Raw genomic sequence first — 15141 nt, forward strand, 5'->3', positions numbered from 1 at the left:
ACATGTTCTTCCTTCAGGCGACCTGAAGAGCGAAGAATTATGGAAATGGTTGCGCCATCTACTTGCCCGTTGGGCGTGATTTCAGTTTGCTTCAGGTGAGCAAGATTGATAGACCGCTGCGCCACATCGAAGGCACTGCATCTCAGTGCAAGAGGTGTCACTACAGTCCCTGGTTCGAATCCATGCTATATCACATCCGGCCGTGATTGTCCCATATGGCGGGGCACAATTGGCCCAGCGTCGTCCGGGTTTGTAAATAAAAATTGGTTCTTAACTGACTAGCCTAGTTAAATAAAGGTGAAATTAAAAATTTAAAAAATACAAAATAGTTGACTCCCCATAGTATGTTATACCGAGTGACTGGCTGAAAGGAAACAATTTATCATTTAGCGCAAAGCTCTTGCTTGGTAAACAAGAACACTTCAAAACAGTGTTAATTATCCAACAAACACTGATGAGGAGACCCAGCTGTGACATGAAGATGAAGAGCAACAAATAGAGAATCTCATTGTGTTCCTCGTTAGGCAACCCTGCAGCCCGCTAAGTCAAAATTATGGAAATAAGTAAAGCCTCTGTTCTAGGGAAGGAGACAATGAAGTGAGAGAGTGACACACAAGCACCAGAAAAAGGGGAGAGGGGTAAGTTGAGCCATTTTTTACATTCAGCATCACTCCGTCAAATAAATATAGTTTAAATATAGAAAATATTCTTTCTAACAAAGATATCTGCATATGTTTCCAGATGTTGTGTATCCCTGGAAATAATCAGAATTCATGTCACCATTAGTTTTAAAAACATAGCTTGTCCTAAAAAATGGTCTCTTGGCACAAATTACCCTGGGTAATTTGCCACTTTCAAATTTCTGTACTGAATGAAATATTACTAGGGATGCACGATATATCGGTGAACATATCGGAATCGGACGATATTAGCTAAAAATGCCAAAATCGGTCCCGATGTCAAAGCTGACTTGCATACCTATATTATGCAAGTACATGACATAATGACGCCACGTAAAATGTTGCGCTACACGTGCAACACAGCATTCCTAACCTAGCACACAATGTCTGCTGTGTGAATCCAGCAGTCAAGTCGAGCAGTCATTTGAAAGACTAAGAAAATTTCCGCGAGACAACTCAAAGGCGAAATCGATTAAAGCCAAGATAATGGAATTCATTGCCCTTGACAATCAACCGTTCTCTGTCGTGGGTGATGTTGGCTTTCGCCGGAGTTGCACAGTGATAGCTACACTGCTATTAGCTTGACGACATACATACATACATACATACATACATACATACATACTATGGAATGCCATTTGGGTCTATGTGTGTCAAAATAGATACAGTAGCACTGTCAAAGCAGTACAAAAAAGTCTGCAAACAAGCAAACACCGGCCACGAATGATGTGTTTACAATACCGCGTTGGTAATAAAGCATAATTTTTTAACCGCAACTTCTGGGGTAGCTAGCTTTAGCTTTGTACCTAGCTAGCACCAATACAACCAGCCTGAAAACAATGACCAGTAGAAACTGCAGTAATTGTCATTATTCTTAGCAATGATTTAGGAATCCTTGTGAGTGTATTAGCTAGGTTGCCACTTGTTTGCCTATTGAAATTGAACTTCAGTTCATGAAAATAAATAGCTAGCCAGCTACTTAACCCTGTTGCCCAAAGCTAACGTTATAACCAGCCAGATAGCGTCATCTGGCTAGAGCGGCTCGACCTGACTTTTATTTTGAAGGCTAACCGCAAAGTCCACTATTGTGGCAAATCCTTATTGTGGCTAGCTTCACATTAATGGTGTTCAGGCCCATCTATGTGAAGCTAGCCACAATAAGGATTTGTCACAATAGTGGACCTTGCGGTTAGCCTTCAAAATAAAAGTATGGCACTGTACTATTTGTAATCATTTACATCACTGTTAATGACATACTTTTATTTTGAAGGCTAACTGCAAAGACCACTATTGTGGCAAATCCTTATTCTGGTTAGCCTCACATAGATGGGTCCGACCACTATTAATCAAATAAGAACTGTCTTAGAAATTAGGGTTCTTTTAGATGATGACACCTAGCTATATATAGTTAGTGTATGTGTAACCTATATTTAACTAGGTAAGTCGGTTAAGAACAAATTCTTATTTACAATGACGGCCTAACCCGGCCAAACTCGGGCGACTCTTGGCTAATTGTGCGCCGCCCTATGGGACTACCAATCACGGGCCGGATGTGATACATCCTGGATTCGAACCAGGGTCTGTAGTGAAGCCTCTTGCACTGAGATGCAGTGCCTTAGACCGCTCGGTCAATGTGTGTGTTAACTCTAACTCTACTAGAATGCTTAAAAGGCCACTAAAATGTTAAATATCGGTTTCGTTTTTTTGAAGGCAAGGAAAATATCGGATATCGGTATCGGACAAAAAATTCATACCGGTCACTAAATATTTCCACTACCTTTTCAAAACCATCTTTATTTCCCAAACACAATTCCATACAATCACAATCACTTTCTTGTCTTTTAATAATTGTAAGTATATTTTAACAGCACTTAACACCTAACAAACACTTTGTACTTTAACATAGGCAAGGTCTTGCAGTTACCTCATATCCCAGCGATAATGTCTTGCATTACACCTGAGAACTTGCCATTGGCTCAACGACACCCGAGGCAAAAAAAAGGATGCACTTTCATGCTAGGTTTAGGACCTCATGTTGACGCTTATAGAGACCCCAACTGATGTATAGAACAATATTAAACATGATCTACCTTGGTTTAGATAGAAGCATCATGAAACCTCTAACAAATTAATTTGACTTGGTGAAAATCTATTTTTTGGACCTAACTTGTTACTACTTTTCCCCAGGAAATGTCTTCCTTCACAGACTCCATGAAATGATGACCTCTTCCTAAATATTTAGTCAAATGGTTAATTTTCTGTAGTTTCCAATAAACAATGGTGGCTCAACTTACCCCACTCTCCCCTAGGACATGCTCACTACTTCACTGGTCCAAGACAGAGAGAATGAGGATGGGCAGGATATCAGATGAAAAATGAATAACAATTCTAAGGAAACATACATGCATTCTCACCTTGGCAGACTTCTTGGGCCAGAACACCACAGGTACTCCAGTGGCAGCCATTTTGGGGTCATCATCTTCATGTTCCTTCAAGACAACCTGGGGAACGGGTAGAAGAGTAAAGTATGTTCCTGTGTTTTGTAATGGTTCATCCAGATATATACACAAGACAAAAAAATACACGAGAACTAAGCTGGATGAGGCACATACCTTCATGTCCTCCAGCAGGGCCTGGGGGTCCTTGATGCCATCTGGAACACCCTTCTTATTTTCAGGGAGGGCTTCCAGTTTCTCCACAAGGGCCTTGAGGCCCTTCAGTTCAAACTCAGTCAGATGAGTCCATTTACTCGGAGACTCTGAGACTGGCGAGCCAAAGGGGGTTTTGGGGAACTCTGGAGGCTGGGTGGAGGTGGGGATGCAGCTGTCCTCAGAATCATTGGACAAGGCAGCTTTGAGGTGTCGAAGGCCGCTGGATTTACCCTTCCTGTTATCAGGAGAGCAGGGATCATCAAATGCTGACCTGTCACCCTGTTCATCCCGTCCCTGCTGCATCTCGCAGGAGTCCTCCTCGTCCATGTCCTGACTCCGGGAGTCAGAGGATGGGCTCTCTGTGCTCAGCTTAGTTTCCAAGTCTGAGGACGACAAGGATGAGAGAAGACGAGGGGACCAATCTGCTGTGCTCCATGTGTAACCATTCCGGTCAGATTATAATTTCAGTCACTTTCATCATGCTATCATTTATGTGAGAAGGCAAACTACCTGATTAAACAGATGAGTTATATCATTGGCTCTTTCCAAAGCATTACCCACTCGTGAGTGGTAATTACAACAAGAGTGCAAGGCAAGGCTCCCCATAAGAATTCTCAGGATAGAACCGGTATTCATAGACACACTCTGGGTATTGGTTAAATAGCGGCATTAGCTGGGCTCACTCACCGATTAGCAGAGGCTCTCTGCGGAACTCCGGAGTGAGATGGGAGCGCTTGGTCAGGCAGTGCACGTACCTCTCCAGGACATACCAGCACATCTCATGGTAGAATGGGTAGCGGAACTTGGAATGAACCTGAAACGAGTTTGGAGAAACTTTCACAGTCTGAGAGAACAAAAAGCTTTAAAAAAAAAGACAATGGGGGTTACATTACCATGTTTAATCTACTACCATTTTTTTATGATTAACAAGAGTTGATACCTTATCTTTACTGTGAGTCTAGTGATGCATTCACTGTGTTAATACCCAGACAGTAGATCTACTGTGGCTGTCAAGTATTGTAAAAAATATATTAAAAAAAATAAGAAAAAAAGTAAAATAAATCCAACTTAAAAACAACATGGATAAAAGACAAACGTTAAAAGGTTATGAACAGTAAAAATCATGTTTTTCAAGAAATTGGATGATATTTTAAGGAACCAGATCAAAGTATGATGACCCAAGTATGAAAACTGACTTGCTTGTACATTGATTGAAAGTTTGATCATAAAGTTACTGGTCCCCTCCCCCATGTCAACCACTTGGATTCACTATAAAGGGGACAAGGTGACATCACCTTAACTCTCATTTTAATACAGCATGATATTCTCTTACCTAATATAAATAAGTACTGTCTTGTAACAAACAGAGTGTTGGCAGAGGAGCGTAGTTTATATAGCTACTCTTCTGGTGCCAAAAATGTGACTGTAGGGTGTCAGCAAATATAATTTTAAAAAGTGTACTATTCATCTATGGCAAAGATACTTATATGTTTGCCCTTACATCTGTGTCTGGTATTAAGTCTTCAGCCAGCATGGAACAAATTGGGGTGGGGGTTCCAAAACTCAGACGCAGCTGTCAAGTCAACACATCCGTCAGTGTTGCTGTGAACCGCATCACAAGATACATACAAACCTAGAGATGTATGAAAAATGTGATATAACTGATGCAATTTCAACATTGTTTGAGTTGCTTTGTGTATCACCAAATTTGCTTGAGATGATTTTACTGCGACACTGCATCCAAGTTGCTTTTGACATAAACGTTTCAATGACTGGGTCAGTCAAGGCGCGCTCCTGAATATAAGCTCCCCGCCCACTCAGCCAGTATTTTCAAACTTCCCAGTAGTTAGCCATTTGAGAAAAAGTACTATCAAAATGACTGTTCAGGACCTTAAAGTTCAGTGACACAAATGTAAGACACACTGGCAAACCAGAGGCTCTTCTGAAGGACAAGCTCTTCCATTCATTCACTTCTCCAGGCAGAGCTTGCCCTCTCAGACACAGCAGCATGATCTGATTCCCACTCTCCTCTTAGAAATACAGCTATATTTATCTCCCAAAGACAATTTCACACAGATCAACACTTGTCAAAGTGATGATCCTTTCCTTTCTTTAGCTACATTTCTATCTCGAGGTGTAAAAATAGAGCGAGCACAACGTGCCGAGCCCTGGGGAGCATATGAAACTGTCGCCGTTGTTACACTCATGCCTCTTTTCCAGCAGAAACAAAAATAGTACGGTACTTCCTGCAAAGCTGACTCTTCCTACAATCTATCCATCATTTCCGAGAAAGCCACATTTAGCCAAGTATCCACATAAATCGCAAAGCCTACAGGACTAGCATCCATATTATTACAATAACTACTCTGATCATATTATTGTAAAGAATATCCGAATAAGAAGAGTGAAATCTGTCTAGGAATTCCTCTATGTAGGTCATACAGTACAAACAAACGCATACACACAAAACCAATCTTACACAATATCTGATCACCATAAGAAGCCCTTGGGAGTTTGTGTGAAAAGAAGAGATAAACAAATAGGCCTACAGGCTTGACCCTCTTTCCTTGAAGTCCGTCTCTGGCTGATAATATGAAACAAGCGCCATGATTATTTCCAGCCTTTGTAAAGCTGTATTCTGATTCAACATGCACTCCTGTCACTGACTCCATTTCCACATGAATATCAATGGCATTTTTTTATAAAAGCAGGGGGGCAAAGCCCTCATCCTCATCGGCACCACCATTAGCATCAGTCTGCTTCGCAATTGGACAGTAATGGAAATTACTGCACTTTCAGCACTTGTGTGCCTTACGGTGTCACATTCCTGCACAGTTCCATTCAAATCCCTAGCTTCCCAACAGTTTATTTCATATTACTTAAACCTATCCTGATCAGATCTGTGAAAACCAAGGAGGTCTGGCTGAGGAAGGGCCTAATTGTATTTCTATTAATTATGGATCCCCATTATCTGCTGACAAGGCAGCAGCTACGCAGTTATACGATTTTTTAAACATTACAATACATTGACAGATTTCACAAAAACACTGTGTGCACTCAGGCACCTACTCCATCGCTACCACATATCTACAATACAAAATCCATGTGTACGTGTGTATAGTGAGTATGTTATCGTGTGTGTGCATGTGTTTGTGTCTCTTCACAGTGCCCGCTGTTCCATAAGGTGTATTGTTATGTTTTTAAATCTAATTTTACTGCTTGCATGAGTTACTTGATGTGGAATAGAGTTCCATGTCATCATGGCTCTATGTAGTACTGTGGGTCTTCCATAGTCTGTTCTGGACTTGGGGACTGTGAAGAGACCTCGTGGCATATCTTGTGGGGTAGGCATGGGTGTCCGAGTTGTGCGCCAGTAGTTCAGACAGACAACTCGGTGCATTCAACATGTCAATACCTCTCATAAATACGTGTAGTGATGAAGTCAATCTCTCCTCCACTTTGAGCCAGGAAAGATTGACTTACATATTATTAATGTTAGCTCTCTGTGTACATCCAAGGGCCAGCTGTGCTACCCTGTTCAGAACCAATTGCAATTTTCCTAAGTCCATTTTTGTGGCACCTGACCACACAACTAAACAGCAGCCCAGTTGCAACAACTAGGGCCTGTATGAACTGCCTTGTTGATAGTGCTGTTAAGAAGGTAGAGCAGTGCTTAATTGTGGACAGACTTCTCCCCATCTTAGCTACTGTTGTATCAATATGTTTTGACCATGACAATTAACATCCAGAGTTACTCCAAGCAGTTTAGTCAACTTGCTCAATTTCCACATTATTTACGACATGACTTAATTGTTTAGTGAATGATTTGTCCCAAATACAATGCTTTCAGTTTTAGAAATATTTAGTACTAGCTTATTCCTTGCCATCTACTCTGAAACTAACTGCCGCCCTTCGTAAAGTGTTGCAGTCATTTCAGTCGCTGACGTGTATAGTGATAAGTCATCCACATACATAGACAAGTGGCAATTCATTAGTAAAGATTGAAATAAGTAAGGGGCCTAGACAACTGCCCTGGGGAATTCCTGATTCTACATAGATTATGTTGGAGAGGCTTCCATTAAAGGACACCCTCTGAGTTCTGTTAGACAAGTAACTCTATCCACAATATAGCAGTGGGTGTAAAGCCATAACACATACGTTTTTCCAGCAGAAGAATATGATCGATAATGTCAAAAGCCGCACTGAAGTCTCAACAAAACAGCCCCCCAATCTTTTTTATCTTCAATTTCTGTCAGCCAATCATAAGTCATTTGTGTAATCAATCAATCAAATGTATTTATAAAGCCCTGTCTTACATCAGCTGATGTCACAAAGTGCTGTACAGAAACCCAGCCTAAAACCCCTAGGAAAAACTACCTAGAAAGGCCAGAACCTAGAATGAAACGTAGAAAGGAACCAGGCTACGAGGGGTGGCCAGTCCTCTTCTGGCTGTGTAAGTGTTGTGCTTGTTAAACGTCCTTCCCTATAAGAGTGCTTGAAGTCTGTTGTCAATTTGTTTACTGTAAAATAGCATTGTATCTGGTCGAACACAATTTTTTCCCACACGTTTACTACGGGTTGGCAACAGGCTGATTGGTTGGCTATTTGAGCCAGTAAAGAGTGCTTTACTATTATTAGGTAGAGGAATGACTTTTACTTACCTCCAGGCCTGGGGGCACACACTTTCTAGTAGGCTTAAATTGAAGATATAGCAAATAGGAGTGGCAATATTGTCCGCTATTATCCTCAGTAATATTCCATCCAATTGTCAGACCCAGTGGCTTGTCATTGTTGATATACAACAATCATTTTCTTTACCTCTTCCACACACATACTTTACAGAATTCAAAATTACAATTCTCACCTTTCATAATTTGGTCAGATATACTTGGATGTGTAGTGTCAGCTTTTGTTGCTGGCATGTCATGCCTATGTTTGCTAATCTTGCCAATGAAAAAAATCATTAAAAGTAGTTGGCAATATCAGTCGGTTTTGTGATTAATGACCAATCAGATTCAATGAATGATGGAGCCGAGTTTGCCTTTTTTCCCAAAATGTAATTTAAGGTGCTCCAAGACCTTTTACTATCATTCTTTGTCATTTATCTTTGTTTCATAGTGTAGTTTCTTCTTCTTTATTATTCACTTAGTCACATGATTCCTCAATTTTCAATACGTTTGCCAATCAGTTGTGCAGCCAGACTTATTTGCCATTCCTTTTGCCTCATCCCTCAGCCATACATTTTTTCAATTCCTCATCATTCCACAGGGATTTAACAGTCATTTTCTTAAATGGGTGCAGGCTTATTAGTAACTGGAAAAGGCAATTTCATAAATGTGTCAAGTGCAGCATTTGTTTGCTCCTCATTAAACACCACGGACCAACAAATATTCTTTACATCAACAACATATGAATCACTAAAAAACTTATTGTATGACCTCTTATACACTATATTAGGCCCAGCCTTTGAAACTTTCATGTTCCTAGATATAGCTACTATATTGTGATCACTACATCCGATGGATCTGGATACTGCTTTCAAGCTCATTTCTGCAGCGTTAGTTAAGCTGTGATCAATACATGTTGATTATTTCTGTTAAGAAGCCTTTTGGACCTAGACTTGGCGCTCCGGTACAGCTTGTTGTGCGGTACCAAAGAGAACAGTCTATGACTAGGGTGGCTGGAGTCTGACAATTTTTAGGGCCTTCCTCTGACACCACATGCATGGTATAGAGGTCCTGGATTGCAGGAAGCTTAGCCCCAGTGATGTACTGGGCCGTTTGTAGTTCCTTGCGGTCGGAGGCCGAGCAGTTGCATCACTCCGTACCAAGGAGTGATGCAACCAGCCAGGATGCTCTCGAGGGAGAATAGGTTTTGTCGTGCCCTCTTTAAGACTGTGTTGGTGTGCTTGGACCATGTTAGTTAGTTAACTTCTTGATGCACCCATCCCGTTGGCGGGATCATTTTAGTCAACATTCGCTTAATTGCAGAGCGCCAAATTCAAATTAAATTTAAAAAAATATTTAATTTTCATGAAATCACAAGTGCAATATAGCAAAACACAGCTTAGCTTGCTGTTAATACACCTGGCGTGTCAGATTTCAAAAAAGCTTTTTGGCGAAAGCATACCAAGCGTTTATTTAAGGACATCTCTCTCAGCAGACAAAACATTACAAACAGCTAGCAGCTGTGTAGATTGGTCACGAAAGTCAGAAAAGCAATAAAATGAACCACTTACCTTTGATGATCTTCGGATGTTTGCACTCACGAGACTCCCAGTTACACAATAAATGTTCCTTTTGTTCCATAAAGATTATTTATATATCCAAAATACCTCCATTTGGTTGGCGCGTTATGTTCAGAAATACACAGGCTCGAGCAGTCACGATCGGGCAGACGAAAATTCCAAATAGTATCTGTAAAGTTTGTAGAAACATGTCAAACGTTTTTTATAATCAATCCTAATCGATAATATTTAAACCGGACGATGGCTTCTTCAATAGGAGAGAGAAAATGTCTGCTCCAAGCTGTGCCAGCAGCGCGTAAAAAAACGCTGCTGGCACCCAGCCATCCAATGACGCGATGTGATCTTTCTCGCTCATTTTTCAAAATAAAAGCCTGAAGCTATGTCGTCTAAAGACTGTTCACAACATGTGGAAGCCATAGGAAAAGGAATCTGGTTGATATCCCTTTAAATGGATTGAAGGCAGGCAATGGAACAGAGAGCTTTCAGGAAAAACAGCACTTCTGGGTTGGGTTTTCCTCAGGTTTTCGCCTGCAATATATGTTCTGTTATACTCACAGACAATATTTTGACAGTTTTGGAAAATTTAGAGAGTTTTCTAATCTGACATTTATATTCTAGAGTCTGGGCCTGAGAAATAGGCAGTTTCATTTGGGTACGTTTTTCATCCAAACATCAAAATACTGCCCCCTACACGCAACAGGTTAATGATGTGGACACCAAGGAATTTGAAGCTCTCAACCTGTTCCACTGCAGCCCTGTCGATGAGAATGGGGGTGTGCTCGGCCCTCTTTTTCCTGTAGTCCACAATCATCTCCTTTGTCTTGATCACGTTGAGGGAGTGGTTGTTGTCCTGGCACCACACGGCCAGGTCTTTGACCTCCTCCCTATAGGCTGTCTCGTTGTTGATCATACCACTGTGTCATTGGCAAACTTAATGATGGTGTTGGAGTCGTGCCTGGCCGTGCAGTCATGAGTGAACAGGGACTACATAAGGGGACTGAGCACGCACCCGACAGGCCCGTGTTGAGGATCAGCACGGCAAATGTGTTGTTACCTACCCTTACCACCTGGGGTCCACAATTCAGTTGCAGAGTGACCTGTTTAGTCCCAGGTTCCTTAGCTTATTGATGAGCTTTGAGGGCACTGAGCTGTAGTCAATGAATAACATTCTCACATAGGTGTTATTTTTGTCCAGGTGGGAAAGGGCAGTGTGGAGTGCAAAAGAGATTGCATCATCTGTGGATCTGTTGAGACAGTATGTAAATTGGAGTGGGTCTAGGGTTTCTGGGATAATGGTGTTGATGTGAGCCATAACCAGCCTTTCAAAGCCCTTCATGGCTTCAGACGTGAGTGCTACGGGTAGTCATTTAGGTAGGTTACCTTAGTGTTCTTGGGCACAGGCACTATGGTGGTCTGCTTAAAACATGTTGGTATTACAGACTCGGACAGGGAGAGGTTGAAAAATATGTTAACGTTGGCTATTTTGAGCACTTTTCTTTTAGGATGCTTACTTGTTTTCATTGCTTTACGGTGAAGCTTAGCAGAAATAGATATGCTCATGTTATTTATGTTTGTGCATGGTGAGCTGCACACAGTGAACTTCCTACTAGGGAACACCGCCTCGGTGCTAACAGTATACATCTGGTTCATATGCACATGATTACTGCACACAATAGCTGAAGGATCAGCAGAGGCATTCAGGACAGCTAGAGGGACAGAATTACGCTGTTTTTGAATGAATTATTTCACCTTTATTTAACCAGGTAGGCCAGTTGAGAACAAGTTCTCATTTACAACTGCGACCTGGCCAAGATAAAGCAAAGCAGTGCGACAAAATCAACAACACAGAGTTACACATAACCAATGGATAACAATAACACAAACAATAAACAATAACACAAAAGAAAAGACAAATAGAAAAATCTATGTACAGTGTGTGCAAATGTAGAAGAGTAAGGAGGTAGGCCATAAATAGGCCCTAGAAGCGAGAAAAATAAAATACAATTTAGCATTAATACTGGAATGATAGATGTGCGGATGATGATGTGCAAGTAAAGATACTGGGGTGCAAAAGAACAAGAGGGTAAGTAATAATATGGGGATGAGGTAGTCGGATGTGCTATTTACAGCGTGCTACGGGTGGATGTAGCGATGGTGACCAGTGAGCTGAGGCGGGGCTTTACCTAGCAAAGACTTATAGATCACTTGGAGCCAGTGGGTTTGGCGACGGATATGTAGCGAAGGCCAGCCAACGAGAGCATACAGGTCACAATGGTGGGTGGTATATGGGGCTCCAGTTTGCTTAGTAAAGTGTTGGAGGCTATTTTGTAAATGACATCGCCAAAGTCAAGGAAAGGTAGGATAGTCCGTTTTTTGAGGGCAAGTTTGGCAGCATGAGTGAAAGAGGCTTTGTTGCGAAATAGGATGTTGATACTAGATTTAATTTTGTATTGGAGATGCTTAATGTGGGTCTGGAAGGAGAGTTTACAGTCTAACCAGACACCTAGGTGTTGTCCACATATTCTGGGTCAGAACCGTCCAGAGTAGTGATGCTAGTCGGGCGGAGGCAGCAATCGGTTGAAGAGCATGCACTTAGTTTTACTAGCAGTTAAAAGCAGTTGGAGGCCACAGAAGGAGTGTTGTATGGCGTTGAAGCTCGTTTGGAGGTTTGTTAGCACAGTGTTCAAAGAAGGGCCAGATGTATACAGAATGGTGTCGTCTGCGTAGAGGTGGGTCAGAGAATCACCAGCAGCAAGAGCGACATCATTGATATATAAAGAGAAAAGAGTCGTCCCAAGAATTGAACCCTGTTGCACCCCCATAGAGACTGCCAGAGGTTCAGACAACAGACCCTCCGATTTGACACACTGAACTCTATCTGAGAAGTAGTTGGTGAACCAGGCGAGGCAGTCATTTGAAAAGCCAATGCTGTTGAGTCTGCCGATAAGAACGCGGTGATTGACAGAGTCTAAAGCCTTGGCCAGGTCTGGCCAGGTCGATGAAGACAGCTGCACAGTACTGTCTTTTATCGATGGCGGTTATGATATCGTTTAGTACCTTGAGCGTGGCTGAGGTGCACCCATGACCAGCTCGGAAACCAGATTGCATAGTGGAGAAAGTACGGTGGGATTCAAAATGGTCGGTGATCTGTTTATTAACTTGGCTTTCGAAGATTTTAGAAAGGCAGGGCAGGATGGATATAGGTTTGGGTCTAGAGTCTCCCCCTTTGAAGAGGGGGATGACCGCGGCAGCTTTCAATCTTTGGGGATCTCAGACAATACGAAAGAGAGGTTGAATAGGTTCGTAGTAGGGGTTGCAACAATTTTGGAGGATAATTTTAGAAAGAGATGGTCCAGATTGTCTAGCCCAGCTGATTTGTAGGGATACAGATTTTGCAGTTCTTTCAGAACATCAGGTTACTTACATTGTGTCTACCAACTCCCCTGGTATAATGTACATTTGCTGAAGAATTATGAGAACTCAGCATCACAATGGTAGGGATTAGCTGAGCTGGGCTTGAGTCATTGATAAATCATTGTCTCAATGCAGCCTTAATGTTGTAAAAGGATCCAGGAACCCAAATGATTTGGGTGGATCACATCATCCTTATAAAATGTTTTGTTTCCAAAAAGTTATTGAAATTGTCAACAAAAAGTTACACCAATTGAGCTGCAATAATCACATAGCCAGTTGTGAAGAGAAAGAATCCTGCAAAAGCATTCAATGCCACTATTCAGAGGGCACAGGGCCAAATATGATGGGTATTTAATTAGCGTCTAGCAGAGAGTCAATGTCAACCTCTTTAAAATCCAGTTTCAACAGTTCAGAGTTGCCCTTCATAATGTTATTAAAACCCACATGAACTACGATAGAATCGATTTCCATGTCCTGAAGTAGTACATTCGGTAGCAGTTAACCTGTTAGTACTCTAGGGGCAGTATTTCATTTTTGGATAAAAAGACGTGCCTGTTTTAAGCGCAATATTTTGTCACGAAAAGATGCTCGAATATGCTTGGAATTGATAGTTTTGGAAAGAAGACAGTCTTACGTTTCCAGAACTGCAAAGATTTTCACTGTGAGTCCCTTAGAACAAATGCTTCGGGCAAAACCAAGATGTATGACCGACCAGGAAATGCACAGGATTTCTGAGGCTACGTTTTCCATGATCGCCTTATATGGCTGTGAATGTGACAGGAATGAACGGACTCTTTATCTTGTTTCCCCAAGGTCTCTGCAGCATTGTGACGTATTTGTAGGCATATCATTGGAAGATTGACCATAAGAGACTACAATTGCCAAGTGTCCCTCTTGGTGTCTGCGTGGCATTTGGTGCGCAAAACTCAGCTCCCAGTATTTTTCCATTCGAATCTCAGAACAAACCAGGCTACAAGGACGGTGCTTTCAATGGAGAGATATATGACAAACCACCTTCAGGATTGATTCAAACAACGTTTTCCATGTTTCAGTCGATATTATGGAGTTAATTCGGAAAAAAGTTCGACATGTAGGTGACTGAATTTTCGGTTAGTTTCGGTAGCCAAATGCATAGTAACAAAAGGGAACGATGTGTCCTACACAAGAATCTTTCAGGAAAAACTGGACATCTGCTATGTAACTGAGAGTCTCCTCATTGAAACATCTGAAGTTCTTCAAAGGTAAATTATTTTATTTGATTCCTTGGCTGGTTTTTGTGAATATGTTGCGTGCTAAATGCTAACGCTAAATGCTAAGCTAGCTATCACCACTCTTACACAAATTATTGATTTTCTCTGGTTCTAAAGCATATTTTGAAAATCTGAGACGACAGGATTGTTAAGAAAAGGATAAGCTTGAGAGCAGGCATATTTATTTCATTTCATTTGCGATTTTTAGAAATCGCTAACGTTGCGTTATGGTAATGAGCTTGAGGCTGTAGTTACGCTACCACATACGGGTTTGGGCGGACTATGAGGTTAAGTAATGTCATTTACTCAAGCTCTGGGATAGGACATTGTTCCTGGTGCAAAAACATTCACATTTCTTTTTAAAAAAAGCCCAAAATCACAGCTGGCGAGAAGGACGAGGACACCCACCCACTCCCATGCCTCGGAGAACACTTTATGGGCGGGCGAGAGGTAGGATAACTTGAGCCCGTTGCTCCCGGCACAGGCCTCCGACATATGGAGAATCCCCGTTCGATCCAGAGCAGGGACGGAAGGTTGCCGACGTCAACTTCGAAATCGTAGGAGTAGGCACTGCGGCCGCAGACATAGGTACCCCCTGCGACGAAGATGCAGGAAAATCAGGCTCCAGGACGCCAAAACTATTCGTTGTTTGTATCTGCTCCGGGCCTATCGTTGGGAGTGTAGACTGCTTTGCGGGAGGCCGCTGTCTTTGCCTTCCACGGCTCATGACATGCGACCATCTATGATTGCCTTGCTCCTCTTGCTGTGCCCCTTCGACTCTGCTATCAGATGGGGGAGCTCCAGGCAACACAGGCCAGTCGGATAATGACAAAAGACAAGGCGGAGATGCAGCCAACAAGCGCGTACACCGTCCAGCCACTGGCGTAGAAAAGGTAAAC

At 42.0% G+C, this 15141-nt stretch overlaps 1 protein-coding gene across 8 annotated transcripts in view; it reads right to left on the reverse strand.

Moving 5' to 3' along the window:
- LOC115124675 (lysine-specific demethylase 2B-like) overlaps positions 1-15141 on the reverse strand; it is a 49055-nt gene that overhangs the window by 25528 nt on the left and 8386 nt on the right. For 5 of the 8 annotated variants that reach the window (XM_065017536.1, XM_029654127.2, XM_065017533.1 and 2 more), the window contains 3 exons: positions 4019-4145; positions 3293-3714; positions 3083-3181 (listed from right to left, as the gene is read on the reverse strand). In XM_065017536.1, coding sequence (XP_064873608.1) covers positions 3083-3181; positions 3293-3714; positions 4019-4145 — 648 coding nt within the window. The remainder of the gene's footprint in view (positions 1-3082; positions 3182-3292; positions 3715-4018; positions 4146-15141) is intronic. The other 3 variants (XM_029654150.2, XM_065017535.1, XM_065017534.1) reach the window with 1 other exon arrangement.

Source organism: Oncorhynchus nerka, linkage group LG4 (assembly GCF_034236695.1).
Source record: "Oncorhynchus nerka isolate Pitt River linkage group LG4, Oner_Uvic_2.0, whole genome shotgun sequence".
Classification (NCBI taxonomy): domain Eukaryota; kingdom Metazoa; phylum Chordata; class Actinopteri; order Salmoniformes; family Salmonidae; genus Oncorhynchus; species Oncorhynchus nerka.